The 14,753-nt window shown below is 23.3% G+C and overlaps 1 protein-coding gene across 1 annotated transcript in view; it reads left to right on the top strand.

Moving 5' to 3' along the window:
• The window catches only part of LOC129614098 (uncharacterized protein DDB_G0283357), a 45,928-nt gene extending 38,866 nt beyond the window's left edge, over window positions 1-7,062 (top strand). Inside the window, exons 5-8 of the mRNA XM_055528501.1 lie at window positions 5,488-5,918; window positions 5,988-6,449; window positions 6,528-6,685; window positions 6,783-7,062. Coding sequence (XP_055384476.1) covers window positions 5,488-5,918; window positions 5,988-6,449; window positions 6,528-6,685; window positions 6,783-6,846 — 1,115 coding nt within the window. The 3' untranslated portion in view covers window positions 6,847-7,062. The remainder of the gene's footprint in view (window positions 1-5,487; window positions 5,919-5,987; window positions 6,450-6,527; window positions 6,686-6,782) is intronic.
• Window positions 7,063-14,753: the final 7,691 nt, after the last annotated feature.

Raw genomic sequence — 14,753 nt, forward strand, 5'->3', positions numbered from 1 at the left:
ATGTACATGCGTTGATCACGTAAATTAGACACGCCTTTTGTAATCTTAATGAATGAAGAAATTATAATATATTCTTACATACATACGTATTTGAAATACCAAATATAATGTATAGATTAAAAAATATGGGTTCAAAATTGTTAAATATTTTTTTAGTAAATATAAAATATTCACACATATATACAGGAATATGTACCTTTTTATGGCACCACATAAAAATTTACTTTTAATTTAAACCAAAGAAAAGTTTAAAAACCAGCATTCGTACAAGAACATTCAAAACTAAATTTAAATTTTAAACTTAGCTGTTTTAATCTTATCTATACTGTAGCAAAAACCGTGTTAATTACAGAGATAATGTTATGAAGAATGTGTTGTTTTGTTTGTAACAAAGCATCTGTAAATATTATAACATTATAAAAGCAAATATTATTAATATTAAAAGTATAGCAGTATAAATAATTTCATTAATAATTATTTTTTAATATGTCTTATGTTTCGTACTACAATCTGTGACCGCACCCTGAGATTTTGTAAACGAAAAATCGAAAAGAACCGGCGTGTAAAAATATGATGACATAATTCCACGATAAAACTGTCACTTGCGTGTTAAACTTTTTGGTTTAAAATTTATATTACAATAATCAAAGTGTTGCCTTGATAAGTAAATAATTTTTAAACCCCAGCAAGTTTGAATTTTACACTCTAAGCGTTTAAAAATGTAGGATTGAAATAATAAGCGTTTAAAAATGTAGGATAAGTAAATAATTTTTAAACCCCAGCAAGTTTGAATTTTACACTCTAAGCGTTTAAAAATGTAGGATTGAAACATTTGTGCTTACTTATTTAAACTAAAGTAGTTTTAAAAGACCATTTTAAGATTACATAACACCAAAACTTAAAATTTCCATTTTTTACAATGTATGTATATGAATCTACATATTTTTCCAGTTTTTATTCCTTTATTTTGATTACAATGATTGCAATTAATTTCTTAAACTCGATAAGAAACATTGTAATTTTGTAATAATGATCATAGACGACCATAAAATAATATGTCGATAAAATTTTGAATACATATCTATACAATACGAATATGTATAAAATTTAGATATTACTTAATATGCATATTATGTGTGCTAAGGTTAATGACGTTTCAACTATAATGTACACTTATATAGCATGCAGCATTTATACACACAGTAACCTCTCGGATGATTACACGTTATTGATAAATGAAGTGAAATTAGAAGAAGAATAAATAATACATATTTATGCTATATAATGTTATACCTACTATATGTATTACTTTTGTGGTACGAAGTACTTATAAATAAGATAATTCAAGCTATTGAAGTGCTACTAAAATATAACAGGCGATGAAAAATTTAATTTAGTGATGGTTGGGGTTTTTAGGTTGCTATTTTGAATTTAAAATTTACATTGAAATTTTGAATTGAAATTTTCATCATTTTACAATTTTCACAAAAGATATTTATACCTTTCATATACATTTTACACCCATTATACGAATAAGGTGTTAAAGCGTTTCGAACAAATATAAAAGAAAATAATATTAGAGGTATACATCTACATATATATAAATATATATATATACATCTATACTAAATTACAAAATAAAGAAAAATGTGTTAATTTATAATTAAAAAAAAAACTATATATGTATATAAGAAGCGTTTCTCAACCTTATTTCAACTCCGAAGTAAAAAATATTTATTTCAAAATTACATTAAATTTTTACCGCTTTATAAGTAATTTGTTATTCAAAAATATTGTAAGTTGGTTGTTTTTTATAAAGTTCTTATAATCTTCTTAAATAAATCGTTGAGTATAACGAAAATATTGTAACATTTTTTTAGATCTGGTACGTGTACAGTAGGTACGTGCATAGGACATAATGTACTACTTATATTTTAAGTTGTTCTAGTGAACGTTCTCGTTTATATTCAAATAGTTTAATATTTAAAGGAAATTTTGTGTTTGACCCATTTTTAATAATATACGGTTCTCATTTTAGTCAAAAAAGATTGGGAAACACTAGTTTTTAACTTATATAAAATAATATTATGACAATTCAACTTGATTCACTTTTGGTCATGATATTTTATATTATGGTAATACATATTGTTCTATGTTAGTTCATTGTATTATGTATAACTATACGTTATATAGTATATGCAATTATAATTAACAAACACATCCATACATGAATAAATGAATGAATGATTGAATGAATGGAAATTTTTTTTTTCGTATTCTTTACAAAGTGAATATAGTTTGTGCAGTATATTAATATTTAAATTTGTTATTTATATTTATGTATAAAGAAGTAAATAATATTACAGAATATGAAATAAATAACTCCTAAAAGCATGCAATTTTATTATTTTTTTTAAGTATAGATTTAGCTGTCGAAAAAAGTGTGATTATCATTTACAATGTAAATCCAATTATTCATCCTGTATATTCATTGATCAAAATAAAACCGTAAAAGGATTGATTGAAACACAATCGATTAGTAACTGAATAAAAGGATAAACAAAAACGGATTTATTTTTATGCATATTATTGTGTTTTTCAAAACTTGAGTTAATAATAGAACAGTTAACTATTTTAGTTATAATATATATTATACATATAGTATATTATACAGTAATAAATATAATACATATGTGCATTTATCATGCACACCATGACACTTTCAATCACCATGAAACTGAAAGTCGACAAATATGTGTTGTATGAAGTTTTGTTGAAAAGCTTTCGGCGAAATTTACATCTTTTATTCCAGGAGATTTTTAGAAATTATGCCACCTGAAATCGTATGTTGGCTATTAACATTAGGATTTTAGTAAAGTTCAAGAAGAAATTTATCATTTCAAGAAGAAAATTCTAACCATGAACAAAATTTTAATACAAAATCATGTATGAAAACGCGACTTATAAGTTCGCCTATGAAAAATAATTTTTTACCATTATAATTTTACTCAATTATTATTTCAAAAAAAAGAATCCTGGAAAGTCTATAGTTGGAAAAGAACATTAACCTTGTCAGCCAAATATTAAATTACGCTTCCGGCAATGTTTTTATAGAGCTATCATAATTGTCGAATTATCGTATTCAGGATAGATTATCAGTTTCGAAAATTATTTCTGATTAAATTCTACCTTTTATTTTTAATATTAAGCGAGAAAAAAAATAATTGATTAATAATTGATTAGAGCTTAACGAAAATTTTAAAGAAGACTATGAAAATACATTCTAAGCATTTCCTTTCAATTTCAAGCAAGCTTATAGTTAAGCTTATAGTTAATATAACTAGAAAAATGTAAACTCGGCTCTTAGTAGAGTTTCACTTTATACTATTCAAATTCCTTGAAAAGTTCACCAGTTATTTTTAGTAACAACCAAAACTCAAATATCAAATTTCAAGAAATTCATATATGAAAAAGATATGGTAAAAAATATAAAATCGGACCTCAGTTTGGTTTCCAAAGCCTGATCTTTCCAAAAAACGTTTTTTGTCGTTTACGAGGTAATATTATTCCAATGACTTGATTAGCACATAAACATTCCACTCACTCATACTCATTCAATTTGTTTTTGCTATTATACATATACATATATAATATTTGTACCGAAATTTGTACCTACTAATAAGCATATAAAGAAAAGTAATGAAAAGCAACTTGTTGCTTTGTAGAAAAAGGAAATTTACTTATATCTGAAATAAAAGTTATTCTACTGTTCAATGTACATAAAGCATATTGAAGAGAAAAGCAACGAAAGAGAAGGCTAAAGTATATAATACCTATATAAGAAATATTGTCATAGCATTAAACAACAACCAGCTGTATAGTTATACGAAAATAAAATAAACATTATACTAGTTTATATGATTAAATTTTGAATTCTTTTCTTTATATACATACTTATATATACAGTGGTATACAAAATATGTAAATTCCTACAAGCCTACAACATAGTATTTGCATTTTCACAAAAGCATAACCATAAAATTATTTACCGAAAATAAGATGCTATTCTTTAAGTGTAAGTTCATATAAATATACTGCTAGTTTATCTGTATTGGATAACATATATATATATACATAAATATTTATAATATAATATATGAACAAGCACTAAATTAAATTGTGTAAAAAGAATAAAAATAGGGAAAATGCAACAAAACTTTTTTTTCATTTCAATATTCTAATAAATAAAATGGGTTTTTAATTAAAAATAAAAAATACAAGAAAAAGTAAATAAGTCGTGGAAAGTCTTTGCTGATATTCGTGTACATAGTTAGAATCGTTAATATACATACAATAATGTATATAAGTATATATTTTCTCTCAAAATCACGAAAAAAATTTTTTAATAGAAACAAAGGATTTTAATTGATGACAATATGTAGGTGGCTGCTATATTTTAATTTTACGGATATTTCTTATATATAATGTGAGTGAGAACACTACACTTGTATAGCATATATGACTGTATATAATATTATGTATACACTTTACTTAAATATATTTATTTTATATGTCTACTTATATATATTTTCTATCTTCAGTGAATACAATATATCTGCGTACATTTGAATAACTAGATATTTCTTATTTTTAATTTATTGAACATAAGGAATTTGTTTTTCTATTATCGATAATATCTATAAAATTCTGAAACTATTTACATTATTTTTTCCAAATAAAAAATAGAAAAAAAAACTAATACTTATATTCTTTAACCATATATTAAAATTAATTTTTCTTCGTAGTTCTTAGTAATTGTAATTGTAAAAAATCAATTCAAGACTACTAACAAATAAATAATTAATTTTTATCAGAGAACATGACTATAGTCTTCTTAATTTGAAAGTTTTTATATAACTTTATGTTTATTTCAATTTCTATAACTATACTTGTTCGAGTTCATGGAAAACGTCTTCATTCGGCACGTATCATTAAAATCGAACATCAGGTTCACTATAAAAAAGTTTGTTATATACGAAAGTTTGCTATATGCTTAAATATTTAATTATACTCCCAAATTTATTCAAAAAGAAAAGACTGTAATAATAAAATATTAAAATTGATTTGTAAACCATATACACGAGTTAACAACAGGCATAAATTTCAATGAAGAATTAAACAAAATTCAAATGTGACCAAAAGCTCTTAAGATTTACTCACCTGTGAACATATAAAGAAAGTGCGAATATAAAAGGTTTGCTTACATTATTACAGATTCTTATAGAAGATCTTAATATCTGTTATTTAAGAATTGAAGAATATTTACTTTTTCTTCTAAAACTTTTATTCACATATGTTTTATTTTATTTTAAATTTCATTAATAAAAGTAGATTTTTTAAGAAAATTTTGCAAAATTTCAATAACTACATGTCTGAATTTTATATGACAATTTACTATAATTCAAATATTTTTTGTTGTATTTTCAGGGTACAATACTTCACATGACAGAAATGATAATAGTCCGCCATCACCCCATTCAACAAATACTTCAGTATCAATGTTACCTCCAACGACGAATCTACCTCAACAACAGCAAACATCAATAGGAAATTCTAGTAATACTGCAAATGATGGTGGGGGTGGTAGTGCTAGTAGTAACAATGGTGGTAATAACAGTGGTAATGGTAATAGCGGAAGTAGTACAAATAGTAATAATAATACAAATTCAAATTTAACGACAAGTGGATCACCAACATCTTCTGTTAATTTAGGGCAAAATAATAACAGTGCCAATATTAATTATATGCAAATGGCAGTTCGCAATTCAACAATGTATCATCATCAATTAAAAGAAGAACCATCAACGGGGAATAATTCTTATCCTGGAATTGGTAATGGTCAACATGATGATATGCCGGTAAGTACTATAATAAATTTAAAATTTTATACTTAATATTATGCTAATTGATTGTTTTTTTACGAATAGTTCGTTAATTTATCACACCTTGCCCAATATGATGATCATGATCAATATCATTCATTATCGGGTGATCATCAAGGGCAAAATGCATATTTAGATAGTAGTCCAGATTTTTATGGTCATGGTGGTGGAGGAGGTTATGGTAGAACAAGATTTCATGATCCATATTCAGATTTTGCAGCGGCATATGATTCATCACCATTTCAAACAGTGCCAGGTAGTACGCCAACAGGTGCCGATCAATGGGGTGCACATCATACAAGTCCACATCATCATCCAGCTGCAGCATACATGACAACAATGGGTTTAGGTAGCTATCCAACACAGGGAGGCGTACCATGTTTTACTGGTTCAGGTCCAATACAATTATGGCAATTTCTATTGGAACTTTTAATGGATAAAACATGTCAAGGTTTTATTTCATGGACTGGTGATGGATGGGAATTTAAATTAACTGATCCAGATGAGGTACATGATTTCTTACATAGAAAATATGTTTTTTTTTTTTAATTTTCAATAAATTGAATTCAATTTAAAACATTATAGGTTGCAAGGAGGTGGGGTATTAGAAAAAATAAACCAAAAATGAATTATGAAAAATTAAGCCGTGGACTGCGATATTATTATGATAAAAATATTATACACAAAACAGCTGGTAAACGATATGTTTATCGTTTTGTATGTGATTTACAAAATTTAATAGGGTAAACATCAATATGATTTTGTGTTTCTACACTTTTTCAAATAAAAATATAAATAAAATTATTTACAGTATTTAATATTTACCCATTTTATTTTTAGATATTCACCAGAAGAATTATGCGCAAAATATGATCTTAAAACTGAGAAAAAGGACGACGAATAATGGATCTCTTATTATAACAAACAGAAATATTTAAAAGATATTAATTTAATTAAAAAAGTTCATTATTGAATTAGGTTTTTTTCTAAAAAGCAAAAAGAAAAATGTGTAAAATTTTGTGCGAATGAACTCTTAACACAAAAAGGAAGTCTTAAAAAAATTCAATAATTATTAATTAATTATAATTTTTGAATTCATTTAGTTTGAATAATGATTCTTATCTCAATGTATATAAATAAGAGCACATACATGTAAATATTATATTTACATAATACATAATATATATTTATGATTTATTATATTATTATTATTATTATATCTGTAATAATTATTGTAGTTAAACAAAATACCAAACATTTGTATTAATTTTTGTTTTTTATTTTTTGAATCAAAATTTTAAGTCAAATTCTAACAAATTAACAAGAACATTTATTTATTTAAGTATAAATAATTATTATTTCCTTAAATATTTTGTAAAACAAAAAATGTAAAAGTTAACAATTTCATGTATGTACCTATACTATGCTATAGTTAGTTTTGCATTATTTAAAAAGGAATCGAAATAAACTCGAAAAGTGATCTAATAAATAATTAATTATATCTATTAATATTTTAATAAAAACTTTTTACAATAATTGTGTATAAAATAAAATATTTTTCAATTGTTTTTATTTAACAGAAATTGGCAAAACTTAAACATTAAATTTTCTTACAAATGCTGATATTATTTACCTACATATATAACCTACATAAAAATTTCAATTTAAAAAATATAATCCTAGAACAAAACTATAAAAAAAAGTTGTATTTAGGTAAAAACTAGAGGAACATTAGAAATAAGAAATCAAAGAATTTGGCATAAATTCTAAAGGCTAAATTCTATAATAATGAGGATTTGGACAGTAAGTCAAGTGTCTGTTAAATAAAAAACATATAGTTTACATTACATTCAACATTTTTTCTTCTATAGTATTTTCGAGTAAGATAAAAATCAAGTGATAATGAATCCATTTCGTCACATTAATTTTATTTTAAAAGTAGACTAAACAAACAACACAAAATCATTTTAAAATCAATACATTTTTTATTATTTTCCTTATAAATAAATATATATATGTATGTAATTTGGTTTTTATTTCATCTGTAAATTCGATTTCAAATTCTAAAAATTGAATCAAAATTAAGAAGCTTCTTATTCTCATTATTGTAGTTTTAATGTGATTCAAGTCGATGCGAATTTTAAATGACTATAGTTTTTTTTGTATGTTATAAAACATTCAATATAAAAATATAAATTTCAAACAAAATTAGTTTTGCCTTCAAAATCAATTTTTATTAAAAAACTAAATATATGTACGTACTATGTACATATCAATGGTGAAGTGCAACGATTTGCTTAGAGATGTGAGTTTTTTTTTTACACAAATACTACGTTCAAATACTTTGTGTGGTATAGAATTCGATGTTGAGCTAGGTTAATTTCAATATTGAAGTAGCCAAAAAAGTCTAAGTACTTTCTTAGAATGTTTATATTATAAAAACTAATATATTGATGAAGCACAAATATACTAAGTACATTAATTGGTATTAACAATTTTAAAACTATTAGTCACTAAGGGCACTTATAATTCTCATCTTTATACAGAAAAAAAATTATATTATATAACATTATGCTAATTAACTGGTTTCTTTTCAAAAATTTTCAAAATTTCAAAACGCTCTTCTATAAAATTTTAAATTTGCTACTTAGCATAGCTTTGCACTTGACCAACTATATATTTGTGTATGTATATATGCACACTCAACACTTAAAAAAAATTTCTTCTAAATTTATATAATATCAAAAGATGTTGATTAGAGTATATTTGATTTAAGTAACATTTTTAATTCACTTTAAACATCAGAAAAGAAAAAATTTATAAAGCATGTTAAAAAATACTCTGACTTAAAAACTGTAATTTCTCTGACTGGATTCAATGAAGTAATACTCGTACAGTTGTAATACTCGTACAGAAATTTTTAAATCAAAAATACTTAACTTAGTTAACCGTAATTGATATTTTAATTTTTATGCTTTGTTAAGATTTTCATAATTATCAAACAGTTTTGTATTAACTATTTAAAAAATTAAAATGTGCAAGTTTTTACATATTACGTACGAGTATTGTACAAATTAATATTAATTTTGCTCACAACATTTATATTCAAATAAAGGTTTTTTATAAAATTATATTTATAAAGTTCAGTACTTTACAGTTTCTCTGTTATAGTTACTATTCCTTATTCACTTGTTGATATATTAATAAAAAAGTTGTAAACAAACTGTGTAGAAACGAGAATTCAGAAAACAGGAATATAAAAATGAAAAAGAATTATATTTTAGCTTTGTTCAAAATTTTCTTCACATACAACATAAGTTTTTGCATTATTTTTGACCTGAATTGACAAATTTTACTTTATAATTTGTTAATGTAATGATTCATTTTTTTTTTTGAGAAATAAATTGAAATAAATTGAGAAATAAAAACAAAATAATAATATTTATCGAAATTTAATTGAAATTTAATAAAATATAAATTCTATACATATATAAATTATAATTATAATAAATATAAGGAAAAAATATTAAAATGATAATTAATTTATTAGCCAAACAGTTTCTTAATTAAATTCTCTATAGTAACTGCTCAAAATCCTTACAAATCCTTACAAATCCTTACAAATACATATACACGTACATATATTATAAACGATGTATTTTTTATATTTAAAATTGAATAAAATTTTCATTTTTATTTTGTATTCATATTGCATATTCTATTCGGCTAGAACATATTGTTAAGTATTTCTTTTTCCAAAAGTTACTCTTTGTAAAATACTTTAATTTAAAAAAAAAATCTTACTCAAGTTAAGAGATTTCATTAAAAAGAAAATTAAATTAAATATTTCATGTGTAGAAAAAAATATTTATTGATTGATCACAAATTAAAAAAGTAAAAAAGGAAATATCTACTCGATTAATTGAGGAATAACGTATAAGTTGAAGGACCATTAATTTTTCTTTTTTTTTTTATTATTTATTGTTTCATTTTCCTTTTTTTAGCTTTACATTATTGAAAACTGCGTTTTTTTTGTTTCTAGTTTTAAAATTTATTTTCTAGAGTTAGATTTTTTTTTTGCATTATATTATAAATAAATAAATTTTAACAATGTTAATTTTACAAAAAAAAAAAAAAAAGTTTTCTTAAGTACTTCGTTTTTAGCTTAATTATGCTTAATTAGGTTTTAAAATTGTAAAAATGTAAAAATATAAAAACTCATTTTACAACACATTGATTAGAGAAATCTGACTTACTTCTACAAGATAGTAATATAAATTTGTAACAATATATTTCAACATAACATTTCCTACTTATATTATATATGTACATTAAGTAGAAAATGTAGAAAAACATTATACATATTATCACATTACTGCAATTTCTGTGCTCTGTAATTTTTCCACAGTATATTTACTTAGAAATGACATTCAATATTTTTATTTCTTCAAAAAGGAACAAAAAATTCTGACTCATATGAATAGTTAGTAAATATTCTCTATTTGTTATTACTATTATTAAATTTATCAAAAAAAATTTAAATATACTATAATTTTATTTCAAAATCATAAAAATGTAAAATAAATATTTTATGAATTGTACTTTGAATAACAGAAAAACAATAAATTTGTTTCTGTATTGTAAAATTTTATAATTATTATAAAAATATTATTTTACATATCGCACATTGAGAATAATATTGTAATACCTCAAAATAGTTACTTTCTTACTTAAAAAACTACCTATTTTATTAATTTTATCTCGATATTTCGAAAACTTTCAATTTTATTAACAATTTTCTAAACCCAGTCAACAATTTTCAATATTAGTACCCAGTCAACAATTTTCAAATCTAATACCGTAAAATTTTTATATTTTTCTTATATTCTAAAATTGCTGTTAAATTAATTTGGCATCATGCTGAAAATAAAATATACAATTTTTTTTAAAAAATAAATGATAATGAAATTAAGAGTTTTGGAATATTATTTAAAAAAAATTTTTTTAAATTAAGATCAAAATGTTGCAGTCTTAACATTTTGATGGTCTTCGATAATTCAGATATGCCCTGAAAGTTCTAAATCAAATCATTAAAATTTCTTCACACATACAAATTTGCAGAAACTAAATATTTTACTATTGCAGATTTATAATATAATAGAATAATTCTTCAATATTTTGTGCAATTGTGCTTTTCTTCTAATCTGTAATACTTTTGCAGCAGTTATAAAAAAAGCTTGAAACTTCAACCTTAAATTAAAATTAAATCTAAAAATTAAGTTTAAACTAAAATATATAATCAAATTTATTGTGGTATTATTCTCAGAGTATAACAAATTATATACTTCTTAATTCATTATTTAACCTTATTCTTTGTATGATGTTATTCAGATCAGTGTACAACTTTAAATCCATTTATTATTTTATAATTAACAAATTTCTTTTTTAAATACCTTTTTAATTGTTCTTGTACACGGATAATATAAAGGTTTTAAAAATCAATGTGTATAACAGTTTTATAATTTCAAATTTCTTAATTGCAATTTGTATATGTTTTTTTAAGTAATAAGATTAAACTAAAACAAAAAAAAAGAAAAAATAAAACAAAATAAAATTAATTATGTTAAGAGAGCTTCCAAGTAAGGTTATTAATTAATAATAGAATAATAAGAAATAAAAGATCTTAATATTTTATTCTTGTTTAATTATATAAATATTTAACTATGTTTTTATTATATTTTTATTTATATAATAAGAAATTTTATTTAACTTTATTTTTAATAAAAAACAATTTTGTATAAAAGAAAAAAATTTAATTTTGAAAAGATTTTTTTTTTCATTAAAAAATATACATACATGTATTATATAAATTAGTTCATGTTTTAACTTTAAACAAAAAAAAAAATAGAAAAGAAATAGAATTAAATATAACCAAGTAAAAAAAATTATTAATATAATTGATAAAAAATATATCTGTACAATATAAATGCAAATAAATGCTCAAATTGTGTAATCGTTGAAAATAATTAACTGCATATTGTTTCACTTCAAGTGGGAATTATGGAAAGATAAATTATCTTTTGACCATCAAATACACATTCGAAAATTGTTTATGGCACTTCATTATTTACATAAAGCTTTTGTTCTGACATTTTTCGCCATGAAGACTCTAAAAGCATAAGCTTATGTTCATAATTGCAGTGAAATATATTGCGCGAAAGTCATTCAGATTTGTTAATGTTGTAGAATACATAAAATGTTACGTAATCAGTTAGAAAAGAAACACATTAAATTTTCTATGCTTTTCTATGCTATCATTAATTTTTTGGTGTCATCTGTAAGAAGAATATAGATGCCATTAAGCGTTGTAGTTTTAAATGGAAAAAAAAAAAATTCGATGTCATAATTTAAAAAAAGGAATGATACAGCTGTTTACCGTTCACTCATTTTTTCTTTGGGAAAAGCAAGTATAGGTCTATCCAAGATAAATTATTGGTAACTTACATATTTCTCTCAACTTTTGTGTTGTCATATTTCTATCTTGAATGCGTTTCATGTAATAATGCATTATTATGTATTATAATGAATGATCTATATTGGACAAAACTAGTTTTTGTCTTTCATACATTCATTTCCTCTAATTCATTTTTTTGGTGACAATAATTTCAGGAGCCAAAAAGAGTCAAAGACAAGTATCGTATACTTACTACATAAGCTTTTTTCCTCATGAAAAAAAAATTATTTTATTAAAATATTCCGGATAATATAATTTGCCAATATAAAACCAAATAGTAATTTAATCTATTCTACATTTTAATTCTTTTCCGAGTTTTATTTTTCTGTAAATGAAATTTTTTTTTAGGAAAATATTACGTAAATAATCTTCTAATATTTAGGAACAATAGCGTTTGCTTTTTCACTAAAGCGGATCTTTGTTTAGCAACGTAAATTCTTCAAAATTCTTCAGATGTACAGATTCTAGAAGAAAATATCTTTTATATTTCTCAAACTTTCAATGCTTTATACATTGTACACAGTCCTGGTAAGTATATAAGGTGACCGCATTAAAAAATATTTTGAACTGCTTCAATCGGGTCAACTTCGATATAATTTGTATGTTTTTCCTCAATTTATTTCCTATTGCAATATTTGAAATTATTTTTTAGTTTGAAAAAATCTATTGAAAAAGAAGGTCCACATATAATATACATATATACATACAGGGTTGTTCGCTTTAGGTGGCAAATAATTTCAAGGATGATTCTTTGATTAATTTCTAGCAAAAACTTATATTGGTGGGTTGTGCAGATATACTCTCTTTCGAGCTACAGCCTGTTATGTTTATATATAACTTTGGAACCATACAACATAGAGTTATCATTGGGAGCTTGCTTATCATTGATTGTTATTTATTTTTAGTCTTTCAATTAATTTAATTTGTGCCATAGCTTTCGAGATACAGCTCGCCAAAGTCAGAATTTTTGGTTTTTTTTTTTTTTGAAATTTTCTTACAGAACTTGAAATTTCTCGAATATTTTTATTATTATTTTTTCCTTTTTTTTTTGCGATGCGCTACAATGAGATCTAAAGTTAACCCATATAACATTTTCCTCTATCTCTCATAGTTTTTCCAGTAAAACGTGTTAAATATGTTCTAAAAACATGTGAAAAATGCATATTTTTTAGAAAGTAAAGTACATATATTGAAGTTTGATGCTTTGCAAAAATATTAGAGATTTTCACAGGTTGTTGTATTAATGCAAAAAAAAGGTTGTTATATTAATGCAAAAAATACTGAACGACCAACGAAACATTTGCGATGCAAAATTGCAAATAAGTGACAATCATACATACATATGTTTTTTATTTTGCACAGTTCCGTAGTATTTGAGAAAATTTATTTGGAAATATTCATAAAAAATATTATTAGAAAAAATTTATTCAAGAAATACTAGAAAATTATTATTATTAGCTATGATCTATTATTGCTATCTTTATAAAATACATATGTCTGCAACTAAACAACGTATAGATACATATACATATAAAAAAAGTTTTCAAGGGTCATTTTGGAAGAATAAAATATTCAAACATATGTATGTCTTATTATTGTCGCAGTAGTGAATAGTTTTGCTCTGATTTCTACATTTTTCCATATGATGAGCCATTTTGAATTTTTGTTTTGATATTATAAAGACATAGCTTCATCTGTTAAATGGTTTAGTCCTCAAAGTTCCAAAAACGACAGTTTTGATTGCATTTAAATGTAGTGAGTTCCATATTCATCGTATATAAAAGAGTGCACAAACAAAAAAATCAGTGTGATAAAATTACTGTAATTAGCCATAAGCTGAATCCCATTACATAATGAATTTTTGAATTTTTTCTAATATTTTTAAAAAACAGAATATTAATACAGAATATGTCTTAGCATTTAATACAGAATATTTCTTAGCATTTTTAATACAGAATATGTCTTACCATTTTTAAAAAAAAAAAAAACAAATTGTCTTTTTCTAGATATCGTTTGACAATAGGCTTTTAATAATTTAATTCTAAATTTAAATAATAAACTTTTTCGAAATTTTAAAACTACCGCTTACAAAGGCAATATTTCTGTACAAAAGTTCAGGAGTGGTAAAAGTTTCATCGGAAATAATTGCGGAGCTTTACCATATTAAACAAAAGCTTCTCGCTTTTATTTGTAAAGTTTTCTTATTTTCAATAAAAAGTATATTTTCTCATTTTCCAGTAATTCAATTTTTATTATAGTGTTATTAGCTTTTAATTTGACCTTCTATGAAAAAATCC

Source organism: Condylostylus longicornis, unplaced genomic scaffold (assembly GCF_029603195.1).
Source record: "Condylostylus longicornis isolate FDR11 unplaced genomic scaffold, ASM2960319v2 ptg000004l, whole genome shotgun sequence".
Classification (NCBI taxonomy): domain Eukaryota; kingdom Metazoa; phylum Arthropoda; class Insecta; order Diptera; family Dolichopodidae; genus Condylostylus; species Condylostylus longicornis.